Source organism: Phyllobates terribilis, unplaced genomic scaffold, assembly GCF_046119375.1.
Source record: "Phyllobates terribilis strain yellow unplaced genomic scaffold, ASM4611937v1 Scaffold_2__4_contigs__length_985480577, whole genome shotgun sequence".
NCBI classification, from domain to species: domain Eukaryota; kingdom Metazoa; phylum Chordata; class Amphibia; order Anura; family Dendrobatidae; genus Phyllobates; species Phyllobates terribilis.
In genome coordinates, this window is record NW_027362762.1 from 380,329,736 (window position 1) to 380,348,972 (window position 19,237).

Consider the following 19,237-nt stretch of genomic DNA (forward strand, 5'->3'; position numbering starts at 1 on the left):
TAATGCGCATACATGATCTGTGATAAAAGAACTACAGAATGGAACCAAAGTCAATGAGGTAGGCAAAAGTCAGACCTTTATGGATAATATCCAGAGCAGTGAGCACTTTTGGATATTGATTAAATTAGATAAGTTTATTTCAGAATTTTTAAGCCACTGACTTTTTATTGACATTGTTAGAAAGACCCTTTAAAGAAGCACTCCTCCTCCCATCAAAGTTTTTATCCTCTTAATATATTGCAGTCATATTATATAGCACTTTGTACTTACAATTGCTCATTTTGCCTTTCTACCCAGATAATTCTTCTGTTTTCCATTAGGTCTATGGCATCACATGATTAAAAACTGACAGCTGAATCCTTCTAAGCTCTATGTAGAAACAGGAGGTCAATTTTCTCTGCACAAGTCATTGTAAACTTTTATGGCAGGGGAGAGGAGCAGAGCAGCTGTGTCAGGAGGTGGAGGGGGATGATAAATGCAGGGACAAGAGACTTCCTGTTACATAGAGCAGAGAAAACAGAATTATCTGGGTAGAAAGGCAAAATGAGCAATTGTAAGTACACGGTGCTATATTATATGACTGCAATATATTAAGAGGATAAAAACTTTGATGGGAAGAGGAGTGCTTCTTTAAGATATTCATAATCTTTGAAAGTGAAAAGACCCTTAATGATTTATTTTACATTTATTTCAGATTCCTACAGAATGTAATATTATAGGAATAGCTAAGCAAAACTTTGCCGATTCCATGTTAAAGTGAATGTCAGGATGGTTCACTTCCCAAACTAGCCATTTGGGCATGTAAGTCTTGAAACATAAGGCAATCTGTACTTTTAGTTAAGCAATCTGCTGCTCCATTACTGAAAAAAAGGGTATGATCAGAGCACCTCCTGAGCCTTTGTCTCCCTGCCTTTATACCCAGCCATGTGCCACCGAAGCACCAAGCAGATGTCAAGCAGGAGGACCCAGGTGGTTAATAGAGCCTGGAGGCATGTGCTCCGATCACACACAGAGCACTTCAGCTTCATTTGCATAAGGAATAAAAGATTGTTGGGTTTTTTTTGCTTACATATAGATACAGATTGTCTTATCTTTTGAAGACTCTCAGGCTGACAAATTTTCTTTAAGATAGAACTAAATCAAGCTAGTTTGTAATATTCCTATGTATTTCTTGCCATTAATAACACCATTATTATACTTCTAGTTGTATTATTAGTGCTGATAATAATATATTTGTTTGTAAATTCCCATCTGGTAATATTTAACTTGCAACCAGGTCTGGACAAATACATGAGATCAGATAGTGTTTCAAAAATGATGGTTCCACTTTTTTTAGACATCAACATCCAAACCAAGGAGCGAATCCACCTCCAGCTGTGACTTGGAGGATAAATAATGGTACAGATGCTCCAGTGTGAACACATTTTGAGGTTGTCAGACTGTTTGCAGAGTAGTTTCAGGTACTACCAGCTCTATTTGGTCAGAGAGACAATGCAGACGGCATGTTCATAGCTCTTCCTCAATGCACTTCTAGATTCTACAAGTGATTAAAGTACTGAACATTAAGCCTTGTTGTTGAAAACTTGACACAAAGGAAATATTTATAAAAAGGGCTACAAGAAGCACTGCTTGCTGCAGAACGCTGTCCATGTCGAGCCGTCCGTGAGCCCAGAACCATCGCTCCCATTAGCACTAAACAGAATTTCTTTGCAATTTCTTTCTGCAGATGTTGCACAAGTTCACTGTGTAGTGTGACCCCATCTGCTGTCAAGACCCTTATTCTGAAATGGAATAATGAGCAGAAACTGCTGGACCTTTAGTCTGCTGATGATTATCAGGCTTATTACCTGTGATTGTATGTATCATGTGTCTGAGAGACTATTAGTTCTTCTTGGTGTAATCTGCTGCTGTAATCCTAAGGATGCTTGATGCTGGGAGTAAGTGGGCAGAATCAAAGTATCGGTCTGATCTTTTCGTAAAGTGCTTGTTGCTGCCACCTAGTAGTGAATACAATAAAATTAAAACAGTATTTCTATTAGTTTACATTTTCTTTGATACATGTTAGGTTGTGAAATGACATGAAAAGGTCAATGGCGGAATATATCTCTTAAAGCAAACAGTACCTATCATTTCAAGTGACTGTTCAGAAAAAGCTGAAAAACTTGAGGAATATCACTGTTTCTGACCATTATATGACTTGCATGCTGCATTTTCATCAGTTTTCTTCTCTGCAGATTCTCTTCCTAAGGCCATGGCTCCACTAACAGTATTTGGTCAGTATTCAGTCAGTATTTTTTCTCAGGAGTGGAAGCCAAAACCAGGAGTGGGTGATAAATGCAGAATTGGTGACTTGTTTCTATTATACCTTTTCTCTGATTGTTCCTCTCCTGGTTTTGGTTCCCAATCCTGAGAAAAAATACTGACTGAATACTGACAAAATACTGATAGAAGCAGCAACAGCATGGAAGACATTATATAGCAGCATGGAGAATATTATTCAGTAGTATTGAGCTGTGTGTCTGTGAATCCAGCACTGTAGTGAGATATAACAACTGCTTGACACTGAAGTAAAAGTCTGTGTTTGTCTCACTGGCTGCTCCTCATTCCTCTCTCCTGACCTCTACATAGAGTATGATAGGTGGTGTAACCTGACACCTCACTGTGATGGCAGTCCATCTTGCTTTGACTAAAACGGATATGATGCATTTTTTCAGAGTGAGTGGTAAGTTAAATGGAATCTGTCAGAAACGTTTACGCCAGCCCGCCCAGCTCCCTTGAAACATTAATATGATTTTATAAGCAAGTCAATCACTTTTTGACCCGAAGCACTACTTCAGCAGTGGAAAAACATGTTTTGAAGTTGTGCCTGAAAGTTCATTGGGGTGGGATGATTCACTTCCAGCTTCTCAGCCTTGCACTGTATTTCCTACCTAGCAAATCAATCACTTGACTAATTGACAGGTCATTTGCTCTGATACATGGCCATTGACCTGTCAGTCATCAGGGGACGGTGCTGCTATGTAGGAAATACAGTGTGAGGCTGAGAAGTTAGGAGTGCATCGTCACACCCCAATGCACATCCAGACACAACTTCAAAATGTGATTTCTCACTGCTGGAGCAGTGCTTTAGGCTTATTAAGGAATTGACTGTCTCACCTTTTAAAGGGCTACACAGTCATATAAAGGATTTTGGGGGTTAACGTTTTTGACAGGTTACCATTATGAAATCAGAGGAAGAAGAAGTAGATCAGAAGTACAGAAAAAAAAACAGATTTCTCTGATAAGATACATTACAAAGTTTCTTCTATTCGCTTGTACTATAAACTTAGGCTAAGTTTGTTGAAACAACAATGACTATTAAATGGGAAAAGGCTTACGTGAATGAATGGAAAGACTGCCATGCATTATGTGAATGAGAAAGCTGGAATATTCCACTTTGATTTCAATCTAAGAATAACCTGTTTCCTTGACAACTCCTGCATTATCTTCTGCTTACATTATTTCTCAAACGACAATTGCATAAACTATTTTCTTTTTCAGATCAAATAAAACATTTAGCTTTACAAAAAATAGATTTTCTCCTATGTACTCATCTGTAGAACAGCCAAACTACTAAATAGCAGAAGGAAAATGGAACCTGGAATAATTGCAACTTTAGTCCAAGTCAATATTTCTGCTGTCACTCAAGCAATATTAACCCCTTAATGCAATATCACATATATATATGTATGATTTTGGGAGGTTGCAGCATGTGGAGAGGGATCAAGAGCTGAGCTTTCTGTGTTACATAGTGAGTCTTGCGCTAGCGGCCAGAGATGAGCTCCAAACCGCTGTGGTTAACTATTTACACGCCACTGTCAATTTCTGACAGTGAAGTTTAAATAGACACAAGCGTTGGTGCATGGGTGCGCAAGCTACCGTTGGGTCCCTTAGACTCAATCAATCAAATGGCACCAATGTGTTACTATGACAGCCTGGGGCAAGCTGATGCCCCCACAGTTTCCTTTTTGGTAGTCCCTAGCACAAGGCTGATCTCCAAAGGAGACTGAGATTTACATTATATAATACAAAATATTCAGTATTGCAGTATATACCATAAGCGATCTCAGGTTCAAGTCTCCAAAGGGGACTAAAGTAACAAAGTAAAAAAATATTTTAAAAGTTTAAAAAAATATATATTTTCCTCCATTAAAAATAAAGAAATTAAAAAATGAAACAATAATTAAATTTGATGTCACTGAATTAGTAAAAGTCCAGTCTAACAAAATATAAAAAGGAATCTGATCGATAAATGCCATACAAAGAAGAAAAATCAAAATGCCAGGATTGCAGTTTTTCAGGCATCACTCTTCCCTAAGAAAATGCAAAAGCAAAAAAACAAACTAAACATCACATCTACCCCAAAATGGTATGAATAAAACAATTAGCTTTACCATTGCAAAAGCAAAACCAAAATAATATTGGTGGAACTGCAATTTTTTTTTTACAATTTCACCACACTTGGAATTTTTTTTCCCATTTTCTAGTACATTGAATGTTAAAATGAATGGTGTCATACAAATGTACAACTTGTCCCACAAAAAAAACCAAGCTCTCATATATATCGCTATGTTGGTGGAAAAATAAAATAGTTATGGCTCCTGTAAAAAGGGGAGGAAAAACAAAGCACAATAAATGAAAAATTGACAGGGTCCTTAAAGGGAACCGGTCACGTCCTAGTTGCTATGTACACTGCACCCATAGCGTTGTTAGTGATCCAATGTGCATCACTAACAAGCTGTTTTCATGAAAATTGGTGGTAGTATAATGATTTTATAACATTTAGTATACTTAGATCCTACCTGCATTTTCAGTCATAGGGGCGTGCTTGTCATATTCAGTCATGGGCAGTACCACATTCACTCACTGCTGGCGCCGCCCACGTATTTGAATCCTGCTCCCGGCAAGCGCTGATATTGTGGGGTGCAGGCGCACTTGTATATGTCTGGCCGCCTGCGCAGTGAGGCTGTGTGATTACCAGTTTCACTGCACATGCACCGGGAGCATAGCGCGTCATAGAGCATGCGCAGTGAAGCTGTGTAGCTTGCAGCTGCACTGTGCATGTGTAGAACGAGCAAAAAAGCTTGTAAAGGGACTTCAACATGACGTTTCAAGGATGGAGCGAGACTGCCATCTACTGGCCAGAGACAGTCAAGCGGAACCAAAATATACAAAGGAAGTTGCAGGGAGGGCAGATTCAGAGGCTGGACCCGATCAGGTGACTTCCAGGAAGGAGTTGAGAGAGATAAGAGGCCAGCGCGCCAAACCTGAGGGGTCTTTGGCGCCAAGCAGCAGAGAGGAGCAGAGGTGCTCCCTGCGTCCTGAGAAACCCCGCGTGACAGGCCAAATCCAGAGGCCTGAGAGGTGCTCCAGCCGGGCACCGGTAAAAGAGCTCCGGATCCCTCACAGTTGTGACTCGAGTGCTGTGCCTGCTGAGGATACTAGGAACCTGATCGCGGTGCTGAGTGAGTTCGCGGAACCCGACGTCGGCCGCCGACAGACGAGGCCTGGACCCCCCTATCCAAGGCTCGAGAGACTGCCCCCAACAGCCAAGCAGAGAGGAGCTGCATACGTGAGCAGGGCCGTCACTTCCACTGCTCACCCACGGTACCGGGGACAATTGGGTATAAGTACTCAGGTTGGGAGGGGAACGGTTGGGGCTAAAGTAGCACAACATGATTTAATTGAATTCATCTGGAAAGAGACTCACGGCCTAGCGGGAATAACCGGTGACCCCCGCTAGGGCCAAATTCACGGTTAAAGAACTTGTGTGGTGCTTCTCATGCTTGAGGGCATCACCTTACTTTAAGAGACTGCACCTTATTTTAAGAGACTGCGCCTTACTTTGAGAAATTTCGTATTTTTCTGATATTTCAAACCACTGTTCATTACCCTTGTTGCTAATCCCTTGTTTCAGTATACCTGTTGTATAAAACTGTTTACAAACATCTCTGACTGTTCTCGCCTTGTGTCTCTGTGCGTTGCATTCCGGTACCTGCATTACATTTGGCGTAGTCGGCAGGATGCAACATTCAGACGCAGAGATGGCGGATCAGTCTGTGGCTGGGTCCGGCCGGAGCCATATACCCCTGGGGGCTATGCTCAGCCATCTTCCCAAGTTTACAGGGGATGGCATGTCACTTTGGGACTGGGCAGAAAGACTGAGAAGTATGCTACGTATGTATCCCCTTGACCCTCTAGCCCAGGCGGAGCTGGCCCTCCTAACCCTTGATGGAGAGGCCCGACAGACTGTGATGTACCGCCCACCTGGGGACCGTGACACCGTGGATAAAGTGATAAAAATTCTAGAGGACATGCACGGTGACACTACAGATTTGGGACACTGGCGCTTACGGTTGTTTCAGCGGGTCCAAGGGGAAAATGAGACAGTAAATCAGTATGTTAATGCATTACAGGAAGTGACGGCCCATATCACTAAGAAAACTCGAGATGGGAACCGAGGACTGGGACCATTGGATGAGGTGTTGCGTGACCAACTGATTGCTGGCTTGAAAGACCCTTCCCTGAGGCAGATCCTGAAGGAGCGGCTGCGATTGAGCCCTGATATGGGCTTCCTGGAGGTAGGGGCTGAAGCTAGAGTCCTGGAGAGAGAAGTTCCTGTTCTCAAAGCCACAGTTAGAAGTCATGAGGCAATTGCTCCTGGATTCACCAACCAAGAGCCTGATTGTGTACGGGAAATACGTCAGGAAATTCGAGACATTCGGGGTGAGCTGAACTCTATTAGGAAGACTCCTACTGCCCCCTTGCCGACGGACCGTACTGGTCAACGCGGACGGAGACCAGAACGAGAAAGACGTTCCTATCCGGCCCCAGCACGACATGTACCCGACCTATTGGCAGAACGAGGACCGGAGTGCTGGACCTGCGGAGGTAGGGGGCATATCTCCAAAGACTGTCCCAACCGAGAAAGGAGGAGGAGGGGACAGCCGTTAAACTAAAATGCCCCACGGTTGTGGAGCATACCGTGGGGTCTCGAGCTTCAGAGAGTAGAAGAGGGAGCTCTGAAGACATTGTCTCCGAGAGGCCCATTATCTGGGCTGAATTCAATGGACAGCGGATCCGCTGTTTGATGGACACCGGGTCTCAAGTGACCACTATGCCTGAGACGTACTTCCAAAGTCACTTTCCTGAAGTCGCTCGTTCCTGCCGGGAACCCACTGTCAAACTGGTGGCGGCTAATCAACTACCTATCCCAGTAGCCGGAGTAGTATGGATGTCCGTGCGGGCATGTGGAAAGGACCTCGGTCGAAAAGGGATTGTACTGACCACCGGGCCCGGAGGCGATGGGCCCATTGTAACCCTGGGCATGAATGTGCTGAAAGAAGTCGGACAGTTCCTGGCTGAGGGCTGTAGCAAAAACAACTGGATCCGCGCCACTCGAGACCCAGCTAACAAGAGAGTGTTCCAGCACCTCGTGCGGGTCAGTCAGATTCAAAAGTTGCCCACTACCTCCCAGTACCTTGGTAAGGTATCGATACCGCCCGAAGCCACAATGACACTGCCGGTGGGACAGACTGTACTCACTTTGCCGGTGCTGGCACATGTGTCCTTAGAGGGCGTGGACATTCAAGTTGAACCAGTGGAGGGAGAAGAAGCGCCCTCTGGACTCCTGATTGCTCGAACTCTGGCCACCGTGCGGCACGGTCGAGTACCCGTGCGCTGCATCAATTTAAGTGGCACCAGTTTACAGTTGTTGCCCCGACAAGAGGTGGCGCGAGTGTGCGTAATGCCGGAGGCCCTTACTAGAGCTGACGCTATAGGGCTGGCACCTGTGGAAGGAAAACCATGGACCCTAGAGGTGTCCCTCAATAGCCAGGAACATAGAAGAGAACCGTTGGCTGGACGCCACCTCCTGGAAGAAATGGAAGCTAACCTGACTGAGTTTTCTGCTGGACAAGTAAGGCAGATCGAACAACTTCTACAGCGATATCAGGGAGTGTTTGCACAGCATGAAGATGATTTCGGGAGCACTCGGGACATTCAGCACGAAATACCCACCGGAAATACTGCTCCCATCCGAGAGAGATATCGGCAGATCCCGCCTCAAATGTATCAGGAGGTGAAAGAGCTGTTGGCCCACATGTTGCGGAATGGTGTGATCCGAGAAAGCCAGAGCCCCTGGGCGGCTCCGATCGTGCTGGTCCGAAAGAATGACGGTACCCTGAGATTCTGCGTAGACTATCAGAAGCTGAATGCCTGTACAGTACGGGACTCCTATCCACTCCCCCGAATCGAAGAGTCTCTATCTGCACTAGGGAGCGCCAAATTTTTCTCCTCCCTCGACTTGGCCAGTGGCTATTGGCAGGTCCCAGTAGCTGAGAAGGATCGTCCGAAGACAGCTTTTGTTCTCCCTATGGGCCTGTTTGAGTTCAATCGAATGCCGTTCGGACTAACAAATGCGCCAGGAACCTTCCAACGGCTGATGGAGAGATGCTTGGGGGACCTCAACTTTGAAGCCATTTTAATATATCTGGACGATATAATTATCTATTCCGCAACGTTTGAGGATCATCTCCGCCGATTGGAACAAGTGTTAGAACGGCTACAAAGGCATGGCCTGAAAATTAAGCCTCGTAAGTGTCGTCTCTTCAAACGAGAGATTGAATATCTGGGGCACACTGTGTCCAGTGCAGGGGTGCACCCCACTGCAGAGAAAGTAGCTGCCGTGCAGAAGTTGGCCACGCCCGCCAATCTAAGGGAACTAAGGGCATTCCTGGGGCTCGCTGGATACTACCGCAGATTCATTAAAGACTTCGCTAAGATTGCGAACCCGCTCAACGAATTGCTGAGAGGAACAGCCGGGGGAGCCAAGCGGCAGCCCATTCAGTGGGGCCCACGACAAGAAGAGGCATTCCGAGCATTGAAAATGGCGCTAACAGATGCCCCGATTCTGGCCTACGCTGACTTTTCGCAGCCGTTCATGTTGTACACTGATGGAAGCTTGCATGGGCTGGGAGCAGTGCTGGCTAAAGTACAAGGAGGGAAAGAGCGAGTGATCGCGTATGCCAGCAGGTCACTCCGAGATACGGAGAAGAATCCGGACAACTACAGTTCGTTTAAGCTGGAGCTACTGGCACTGGTGTGGGCCATGACCGAGAACTTTGCTGAGTACCTGTCAGGGTCAGAAGTGCAAGTGCGGACAGATAACAACCCTTTGGCCCACTTGGAGAACGCCAAACTGGGCGCGTTAGAACAGCGGTGGGTCGCAAGGATGTCCAAATTCCAGTATAAAATCGCCTATCGGTCCAAGGCCCTGAACACACATGCAGATGCCCTGTCCCGGGTCACTCAGGCGGGGCCGAAGAAGGACAGAGATGAGGAGCTCGAAGGCGACGAGATCCCGGATTTCAGCCAGTTCGCCGCTGCTGTGGTCGACGCCCAAGAGACCAGAGGGGAGCCGAGGCCCACTCAGATTCTGGGCCGTTCAAGAGACGATTGGATACATCTGCAGCAATCCGACCCGGAGCTAGCAAAGTTGAGAGAATGGGTCGCCCTTAATCAGAGACCCGACCAGGAAACCAGAGCCGCTTCACTTCCAACTACCCTACAAATCCTAGGCCAGTGGGAGAGGCTCCTCCTGAAGGACGGCTTGCTATGCCGAAGAATCCAGCTGCCTCGAGAGTTTGATGTTACCTGGCAAGTGGTAGTTCCAGGAGCGCTAGTAACACAGCTAGCCCAAGAAGCTCATAGAAGAGGTGCTCACTTCGGAGTAGAAAAGACCTTCCGGTGGTTGCAACGGCTGGTGTATTGGCCTCAACTGCGACAAGAAGTCGAGGGGGTCTGCCGAACATGTCGCCAGTGTGAGTTGAACAAGCCCCCGGAGCAAAGAGCTCCCATTCAGACCATCCGAACTTCTGCCCCCTTGGAAGTCTTGATGATTGACTACTTGATGGTAGGAACTTCATACAGCGCTTATGGACACTGTTTAGTCATGACTGATCACTTCACCAAGTTTGCAGTAGTGACGCCCACTAAAGATCAGACGGCAGAAGCCGCAGCCAAGGCCATCTGTCAAGATTTCATCCGGATTTATGGGTGCCCGAAGCGAATACATTCTGACCAGGGGGCCTGCTTCCAAGGACGAGTGATGGATGAGCTATACCGCATCTATGGGATCGACCGTTCCCGGACAACGCCCTACCACCCGCAAGGGAACGGTGCATGTGAGCGCTTTAACCGAACCCTGTTGCAAATGTTGCGAACACTGGAAGCGGACAAAAAGATGAAGTGGCCCGAATTCGTGTCCGAGCTGGTGTGGGTGTATAATAATCGAGTTCATGCAACCACCGGCTACACCCCCTACATGTTGCTGTTTGGAAGAAGTGGCCGAGAAATCACCGAACTGGAGCTAGACTCAGAAGACCCCGGTCCGGGCAGTAGCCCAAGTACCTGGATTCGAGAACACCAGCGTCGACTCCATACCGTGAGAAGACTGGTTGCTCAGAAGTTTCAGGAAGTAGAGCATGCAGTTCGGCCCCCGACCACAGGTGGATCGCTTCAGCCAGGAGACCGAGTGCTGGTGAGGGCTAAACGATTTGGGAGTAAGCTGGACCATCGTTGGGAGGCAATACCATATTGGGTGGTGAAGAAGGTTCACCCAGGCAACCCTGTCTACGAGGTTAGGCCCGAAGGGGATGACGCCGCGACATCCAGGGTGTTGCACCGTAATATGTTGCGACCTTGCTCCTCTGAAGCAGAAGTCTGTAACAGGGCTGGGCCCTCAGACGTGTTGGCTGAATTGCCACATACAGGAACCTTGGGGGATGAAGAAGGGTGGGCCACAATGCAGTTGGGCCCATCAGAACCGTTGATGCCACTCCCGAGTGGAAGTCAGAATGAGTCAGGAAATGATTTGCAATCCCCAGTAGTTGATTCCTCGGATCTCCCGGAGTCTCCTCCGCAAGAAGAGCCCCGCAGAACTGAGCGGGCTAATGCCGGAATTCCTCCTAACCGGTATGCTCAGGAAGAGTTTATCTGGTCTCGAATCCAACAGAAAACGCAGGAGTGTGCCCAACTCCTGTCTGAGCTTGCACTGCCTGGAAGGAGACATCAATTCTGCGAGGAGTCCACTCGCCCGAGGACTGGCGAGCAAAAAGGAGGGAGGAATGTAGAACGAGCAAAAAAGCTTGTAAAGGAACTTCAACATGACGTTTCAAGGATGGAGCGAGACTGCCATCTACTGGCCAGAGACAGTCAAGCGGAACCAAAATATACAAAGTAAGTTGCAGGGAGGGCAGATTCAGAGGCTGGACCCGATCAGGTGACTTCCAGGAAGGAGTTGAGAGAGATAAGAGGCCAGCACGCCAAACCTGAGGGGTCTTTGGCGCCAAGCAGCAGAGAGGAGCAGACGTGCTCCCTGCGTCCTAAGAAACCCCGCGTGACAGGCCAAATCCAGAGGCCTGAGAGGTGCTCCAGCCGGGCACCGGTAAAAGAGCTCCGGATCCCTCACAGTTGTGACTCGAGTGCTGTGCCTGCTGAGGATACTAGGAACCTGATCGCGGTGCTGAGTGAGTTCGCGGAACCCGACGTCGGCCGCCGACAGACGAGGCCTGGACCCCCCTATCCAAGGCTCGAGAGACTGTCCCCAACAGCCAAGCAGAGAGGAGCTGCATACGTGAGCAGGGCCGTCACTTCCACTGCTCACCCACGGTACCGGGGACAATTGGGTTTAAGTACTCAGGCTGGGAGGGGAACGGTTGGGGCTAAAGTAGCACAACATGATTTAATTGAATTCATCCGGAAAGAGACTCACGGCCTAGCGGGAATAACCGGTGACCCCCGCTAGGGCCAAATTCACTGTTAAAGAACTTGTGTGGTGCTTCTCATGCTTGAGGGCATCACCTTACTTTAAGAGACTGCGCCTTATTTTAAGAGACTGCGCCTTACTTTGAGAAATTTCGTATTTTTCTGATATTTCAAACCACTGTTCATTACCCTTGTTGCTAATCCCTTGTTTCAGTATACCTGTTGTATAAAACTGTTTACAAACATCTCTGACTGTTCTCGCCTTGTGTCTCTGTGCGTTGCATTCCGGTACCTGCATTACACATGCGCTATGACGCGCTATTCCCCGCACATGCGCAGTGAGGCTGGTAATCACACAGCCTCACTGCGCAGGCGGCCAGACATATACAAGTGCGCCTGCGCCCCACAATATCAGCGCTTGCCGGGAGCAGGATTCAAATACATGGACGGCGCCAGCAGTGAGTGAATGCTGCTCCCGCCCATGACTGAATATGACAAGCACGCCCCTATGACTGAAAATGCAGGTAGGATCTAAGTATATTAAACATTATAAAATCATTATAGCTGCACCAATTTTCATGAAAACAGCTTGCTAGTGATGCACATTGCATCACTAACAAAGCTATGGGGGCAGTCTAGAGGGCAGCTAGGACGTGACAGGTTCCCTTTAAGAGGTTAAATAACTTTTCCAACAAATGTAGTGAATCTATCAAGACCTCATTGGAACATACCTGGATAAATTGCCGTTGTGGCTGCTGAACTTGCATATGTGGGATGTTTTGCTGTTGGGTAGAATGTGGTGTTGTAAAGCCAGGGTGTAAGATTGCTTGACCCATTAGCACAATAGGACCATTATTGACAGAAGTTTGCACTTCCAGGCTTCTGAATATTTGTGGGCTTTGTGAATATCTGCTACATAAAAGAAGAAAGAATGTTAAGTCTTTTGCATCTAAAGATGCATATTCTTTTAGATGAAAGTTTCACAAGGTTCCCTAAAGGTGGGCTATTAGATGAATGTTCATTTGACTATCAGATGTCTCTTGAGCAGTGCACATCTTTTCCAGTCTCTTTAACATCCTCGCTGTGAGTGGGCGGGCATTCCTCTTTGATGGACAGTTCTGGTCAGTAGCAGAACTTGTGCTGAGCTTTATCTTTCTACTGTAACACATTGAGCTGTCAGTGCTTTTTCTTCTACCCTGTTATCACTATATTTGCATGTATTGACAACAGGTCATTGAAAAAGCACATGGCTCTGGAAAGTGAGAGCAATGATTAGGAGAGCTGCTGTGGAAGCAGCTATAGATAGTTACATAGTTACATAGATACATAGTTTATAAGGCCGAAAAAAGACAAGCGTCCATCCAGTTCAGCCTATTTCTTGTGCACTGCAGCTATTCCGCAGCGTTGATCCAGGGGAAGGCAAAAAAAAAACATGCGGTATAGGCCAATTTACATCATTGAGGAAAAATTCACTTCCCGACACCAATCTGGCAGTCAGATTAAATCCCTGGATTAATTAACTATCACTAAGCATAAGATGTAATTTTATTGTTCTCAAGAAAGGCGTCCAGGCCTCTCTTGAACTCATTAAGTGAGTTGGACATCACCACTTCCTCTCCCAGAGAGTTCCAGAGTCTCACGGCTCTGACCGTAAAGAATCCCCTTCTATGCTGGTGCAGGAACCTCCTTTCCTCCAGACGCATAGTGTGCCCACTCGTCTTTGTCAACATCCTTGGTATAAACAGGTCATGGGAGAGATCTCTGTACTGCCCCCTGATGTATTTATACATGTTTATGAGGTCTCCCCTAAGCCTTCTCTTTTCCAACGTAAATAGGCCTAATTTTGCCAACTTCTCTGGGTATTCTAGTCCCTCCATTCCCTTTATTACCTTAGTCGCCCTCCTTTGTACCCTCTCTAGCTCCAATATGTCTTTCCTGAGCACCGGAGCCCAGAACTGTGCACAATATTCTAAGTGCGGCCTTACCAGCGCTTTATACAGAGGAAGAACAATGTTCTCATCATATGCCCCTATTCCTCTTCTGATGCATGCCATGACTCTATTTGCCTTCGCAGCTGCTGCCTGACACTGGGCACTCCAATTTAATTTGCTATTAACCAAGACGCCCAGGTCCTTCTCCATGTCAGATTTCCCCAACGGTTTCCCATTTAATATGTATGGGTGACTGCAGATGGGGGCTAGGGCCTGTGATTTTGCAGTACAGATAACAAGTCAGGAGTTGACAGGGAGAGGGAGGAGCTAACTGCTCTTTAGAAGTCAATGGCCTTGAAGGAAGTGGCTGGGATTTCAGGAGTTAACTCCTCAGACAGGAATGTAACTACTGTTCATACTAGGACAGTCTCTGGTGGTCAGTCTCCTTGGCAACACACTGTACACTATGTAAGATAAAAGTGCTCATGGCAGAAGAATGAAAGCAGATAGAAAAAGAAAGTCAATTTCAAACTTATGTATTTTCATGCTGCCTAAATAAATATACTAATTTCATAACATGAGAATATCCCTTTAATCACTTCATAATATGGGTTTAAAAGTTATAATACAGATTGTCATAAATATGTAGTAGGTGCCACCTCTGATGACCTCCGTACGTGACCCTCTGATGTTTTATCTTGATAATTTTGCATAATATAGATTACAATGTTTCAGAAACAGGAACAGTTCAAGATGCTCTTTAATGCATTATTTAAAAGAAACATTCAAATAGTATTTTTCTATATTAGTGACCACTCTAGTTACATACTTAGTCTGATGTCCACTATCTGACGATCTTCTTGTGCTACATGAGCTTGGCATCATTGGCTGGATAGGTTGACTGAGGAGAAGTCTAAAGTATAAAAACAAAATCAATGATTCAATTAACACGGTATTGCAAACGTCCACAAATATAAGAAACAGAATTATTGAAGGAGTGTTCAATACTTTTTTCTCTGCATGGCTTAGTCTTTCCTGCTTTCTATGTGTCCCACTCTGAATTAATTCTCACTTTAAAATAAGAGCAGAGAGTTGAGGCATATAACAGAAGGTTGATTTGCAGCAAACAATTTGCATTATAACAAAATTTTATTAAATACTATAAATAGATTATTACATACAGTATATATAGTACTTTACATACGAGTTGACCTTCTGACGAAACTACAGAGGCGGTGAAACGCGCGTCAGGTGCCACTAGCAGAGTGCATATTACTCTCACTATGTCTACAGGTAATTGACTACACTATTATGATCCTATACAGCATTATACATAATTGATAAGGATCTATTGACATTTGTGAACATACATATTTTATTTGGACCTGTTACCAATACATGTCATCACTTTTGTTGCAGATACATTATTCTCTATGCAAACTCATAATATTTGATTGATATATCTAATTATGTTAGGGAAAACATTTAACTGCTTCTTAATATCTACATGAGAGGATATGCATCTCTTCCTTATGGTTTCTGTTATCACACTCCACTACGACAATGGATTTTTAACTCGTATGTAAAGTACTATATATATTGTATGTTATAATCTATTTATAATATTTAATAAAATGTTGTTATACTTTATCATTTTTGATCTTGTGCTCCTTCATGGTCCCTTTTGGTTATATCACTAAGTTTGAAGGGATCATTTTATTGTTATGAGGAATATTGTTGGTTTCATAATTTGCATTATAAATGAACAAAAAGGGTTCCATAGGATGCCTCACTGGAACCTATTGCTCGCCTCTGACAGATCATGTCAAGAGAGGTGATGGTAGGGCAATCTAAACTTTAACACCTGATTTGATGATCTTCAGGAGATAAGTTGCTGCCAGAGGTATCTAGCAGCAGCTTTCTCCAGACACCCCTTTGAAAACATATGAACACTTGGTCTAGCCGAATATTCATGGATATGAAGGGGGTGTTGGGTGAGATAGATGAAGGCTGAATGAGCACTCAGTCATTAGCTATTTATCAGCTATTTTATGTGTATGTCTAGCTTTAGAATTCAAGTATAACCTGCATTAAATAAGCATCTAAGAAGATGATTTGTATAGAGCAGGGGTTCCCAACCCGTGGTTCGGGAGCCACATGTGGCTTGCGGGCCCCTAATGTGTGGCTCGCGGTTGTCTAGCACCATGTCTAGCAAACCGTTATGAAGAGAAGGTCTCCAGATGGTGACTTTGGTGTGTTGTCCCGGACAGTATATGCATATACAGGCCGAGGGGGCAGAGGAGGATATATTGTAGGCTGGAGATAGGATGATACTGCTATTTAGAGGAGTGCTTCATGCTGGATGCAGAAATGTGAAGATGCTTGATGCGAGAATACCAAATGGGTGTAAAGTGGAAACCTCTGAATCTAAGTATACTGCTTATAAGGGAGGGAGGCACATGATCTCCGTATGCTTTCCATGTCGAAGCTTTGGGTGGGTGGAAGGTGCTGAATGTGGCTTGTGATCATATCTCAGGGCTGAAAGTCGCTCTCAAGGTAAGAAAGGTTGGGGATCACTGGTATAGAGCCTAAAAGGAATATCATTGTGATAGAGAATAAAGAGACCTTGACCCAAAAGTTCATTATTACTTGGTATACAAATTACTTCTCTTCAGATATATGTAATTTTTTGGGAGCCTATGGAAGCTTAATTGCCAAAAGATGGCATGTAATGAAATATATGCTAGAGATATACTTTTTTTAAAAAATATTCAACATACAAGTCATACATCTCTGGATATGATAGATTTAGGCCATGTTCGTGTAGGCATTGGAGGCTTCAACAGGTCAGAGCTTCCATTAAAAATACCGGATTGAATGATGGACACCATCGCAGAAACCGAAGAGCCCTATAATATACAATAGGTTCCATCGGGCGATGTTCTTTGATGGAGCAGAGCAATGCAGATAATAAAGCCAGTGACAACAGAGGACTTCGATGTAAAGAAGGGCACATCTGTATGGAAATGGGTGTGGAGGATTATGGAAAACCCACATTATTGTTTATATGTGTTATTTTATATTATTTTCTAGTTGTAATTGTAAGTAACAAAATAATGGTTGCAGAAATACTAGTTGGCAAGAATTAGTTCAGTACCTTATTCAAGGTGTAAAAGTATTGATTACATTTAGGAAGCATTTTAAATCAGGAAAATACATGCAAAATGAAATATAATAAAAAAAATACACAAAGTATTATATATTGTGATGTTACGGAAAATGTTGGTATAGGAATATTCTCACCTGAGCTGTCTGTCATGAGACTCATGACTGAAATTTGGAGTTCTTTGCTGGCTGTTATCCTGCTGCACACCAGCAGAGGGTGCTGTATTTATATTCTGGGACAATGATGTGGGAGAGTTGAGTTGAGAGGTAGGAATTATAGTGGATGAGTGGCCACTGCTTGATAGTCCAGACATGCTTCCCAATGCTTTCTGTGCCTAAAACACATTCCCATGTTTTAAAATCACAGTAGTTAACAATCAGATAATTTAGGTAATTTAGTTTCATTAATTAAGGGCTTGCTGGTCTTTAACATTAACTTTTTGTTACATATAGAGAGTCTCCTGGCAGTAGGTTGTCTCCCTGCAGGAGCCCCTAGAGATCAGCTATTCAGTTCTCCTGCAGCCCCAATATAGGAAAATAATACATTACAGTCATTCAGTAGGAACTTCAACCCCCTTAATAATGCAACTTTGTTTCGGCCTTAAAAGAGTGTTCCAATGGCCTTAAAAGAGTGTTCCAACATACAAAGCCATTTTCCTCCTAAATCCCTATCTATTTAATGCCATAATCTAAACTAATTTCTAATATACTTGAATTAAAAATTCCCTATCCTTCCCTAACTACTCTAACTGCTTTTCTATATTTTTTTACTACTTTTACAATCTTTTTTAAGTATCCCAATGCATGCTGGGATACTGAAATAAAGCATCAAGATGCAGAGGCTGCAGTCACTGTCATAGCCTCTGCTCTCTCCCTGAAATGAAGTGTCATCAGTGACACTCGTTTCAGAATCTGGGCTAGTTCCTGAGCAATGTGCACAGTGCACAATATCAGTGCGCACTAACAGTGTGCTCTGGTGTTGGCTCGTTATTGAGGATTTGAGCCGGCAAGAGAGCGCACGCTGTCATTGTGCACATCGTACAGTGACAAAGCAGGACTAGCCGAGCTCCTGAAACAAGCATCACTGATGACACTTAGTTTCAGGCAAGAGGCAGTGACTAAGATAATCAAACGAAGCAACATCAAAAAAGGAAATAGTAGAAAAACATCACTCTACATCATGAGGTAACAAAAACCTGGTGACAGATTTCCTTTAAAATTTTATACAGAATTAAAAAATCATTGCATTTTTTTCTAAAAACAGCGTCACACAAGGCTGTATGTGGTATTGCAGCTCAGCTCAATTCAGTTCAGATTGAGCATTAATATCATACACAATCCAATCAATGGACAGGAGTGATGCTATGTCTGGAAGAAATGAAACATGTTTTTTTGACATTTTAAGAACATGACAATGTTTTATAAAATCAGTAACTTTTACGTAGCTATATGAGGGTTGTGCTTTTCAATACGAGTTGTAATTTACAATGTCACTATTTTGGAGTACATATACTGTAAGTTATTGATTCATTTTTATCAACTCTTTCTGAAGGCTTGGCATAAAAAAACAGCAATTCTGCAATTATTTCTTTTACGTTTTCATTTTTGCATCTTCCACAATGCTGTATAAATATGTTACGTTTATTCTGCCGGTTGATACGATTATGGTGTTACTAAACTTATAGAGGTTTTTTTATGTTAGGAGTGTTGTGGAGATAATACTTGATATTGATGTTTTTAAAAAAAAAAAAAAAAAAAAAAATAAGGAAACATCCTCTTGACAGCTTTTTATTCCCTTTTTTTAAGGGAGAGGGCTTAAAAAAAGCAATTCTGCCTTTTCTTTTTTAGTTTTTTTTTTTTTAGATTTTTTATCAAAGAATAAAATTATATTCAGAAAAGCTACTATATCATAAAATAATAAGAAGGTAAAGCAAGAAGCCACCGATAAGTGTTCCTTGAGAAGCATAAATAAAAATGGCATGCTACCTTGCAGGATTTGCCATCTCTCATCACTGAAGCAGGTGGCATCAGATGCTGGTTTGGAATCTGAGAGATTGGCATCTGCCCTGGAGCTGAAGTAGTAGACATCATTTGTTCTTGTGGAGGTATTGTGCCAGATCTAAGATGCATTTGCTGTTGCTGGTGGTCACTCTGTGGTATATTACTAAGGCTCACAGAAATAATCTGAGGCTGGCAGAAAAGTTCAAAGGATATTATTTAACAAAATTGAAGAGTGGACCAGCATCAACACAGCATTTTTTATTGTGCTTTTAAGGTGGCTATCAATTATCACTCCAAAGTCAATATTAAATTTTAAAAAATGTCTAAATATATAA

At 44.0% G+C, this 19,237-nt stretch overlaps 1 protein-coding gene across 6 annotated transcripts in view; it reads right to left on the reverse strand.

Moving 5' to 3' along the window:
- Positions 1 to 252: 252 nt before the first annotated feature.
- Positions 253 to 19,237, reverse strand: part of NPAS2 (neuronal PAS domain protein 2) — a 135,298-nt gene continuing 116,313 nt past the window's right edge. For 3 of the 6 annotated variants that reach the window (XM_073664788.1, XM_073664787.1, XM_073664792.1), the window contains exons 17-20: positions 17,040 to 17,236; positions 14,566 to 14,649; positions 12,537 to 12,717; positions 254 to 1,997 (exon numbers count right to left, since the gene is read on the reverse strand). In XM_073664788.1, coding sequence (XP_073520889.1) covers positions 1,863 to 1,997; positions 12,537 to 12,717; positions 14,566 to 14,649; positions 17,040 to 17,236 — 597 coding nt within the window. In that variant the 3' untranslated portion in view covers positions 254 to 1,862. Of the gene's footprint in view, positions 1,998 to 12,536; positions 12,718 to 14,565; positions 14,650 to 17,039; positions 17,237 to 19,237 lie in introns of all 6 variants that reach the window. The other 3 variants (XM_073664793.1, XM_073664789.1, XM_073664791.1) reach the window with 2 other exon arrangements.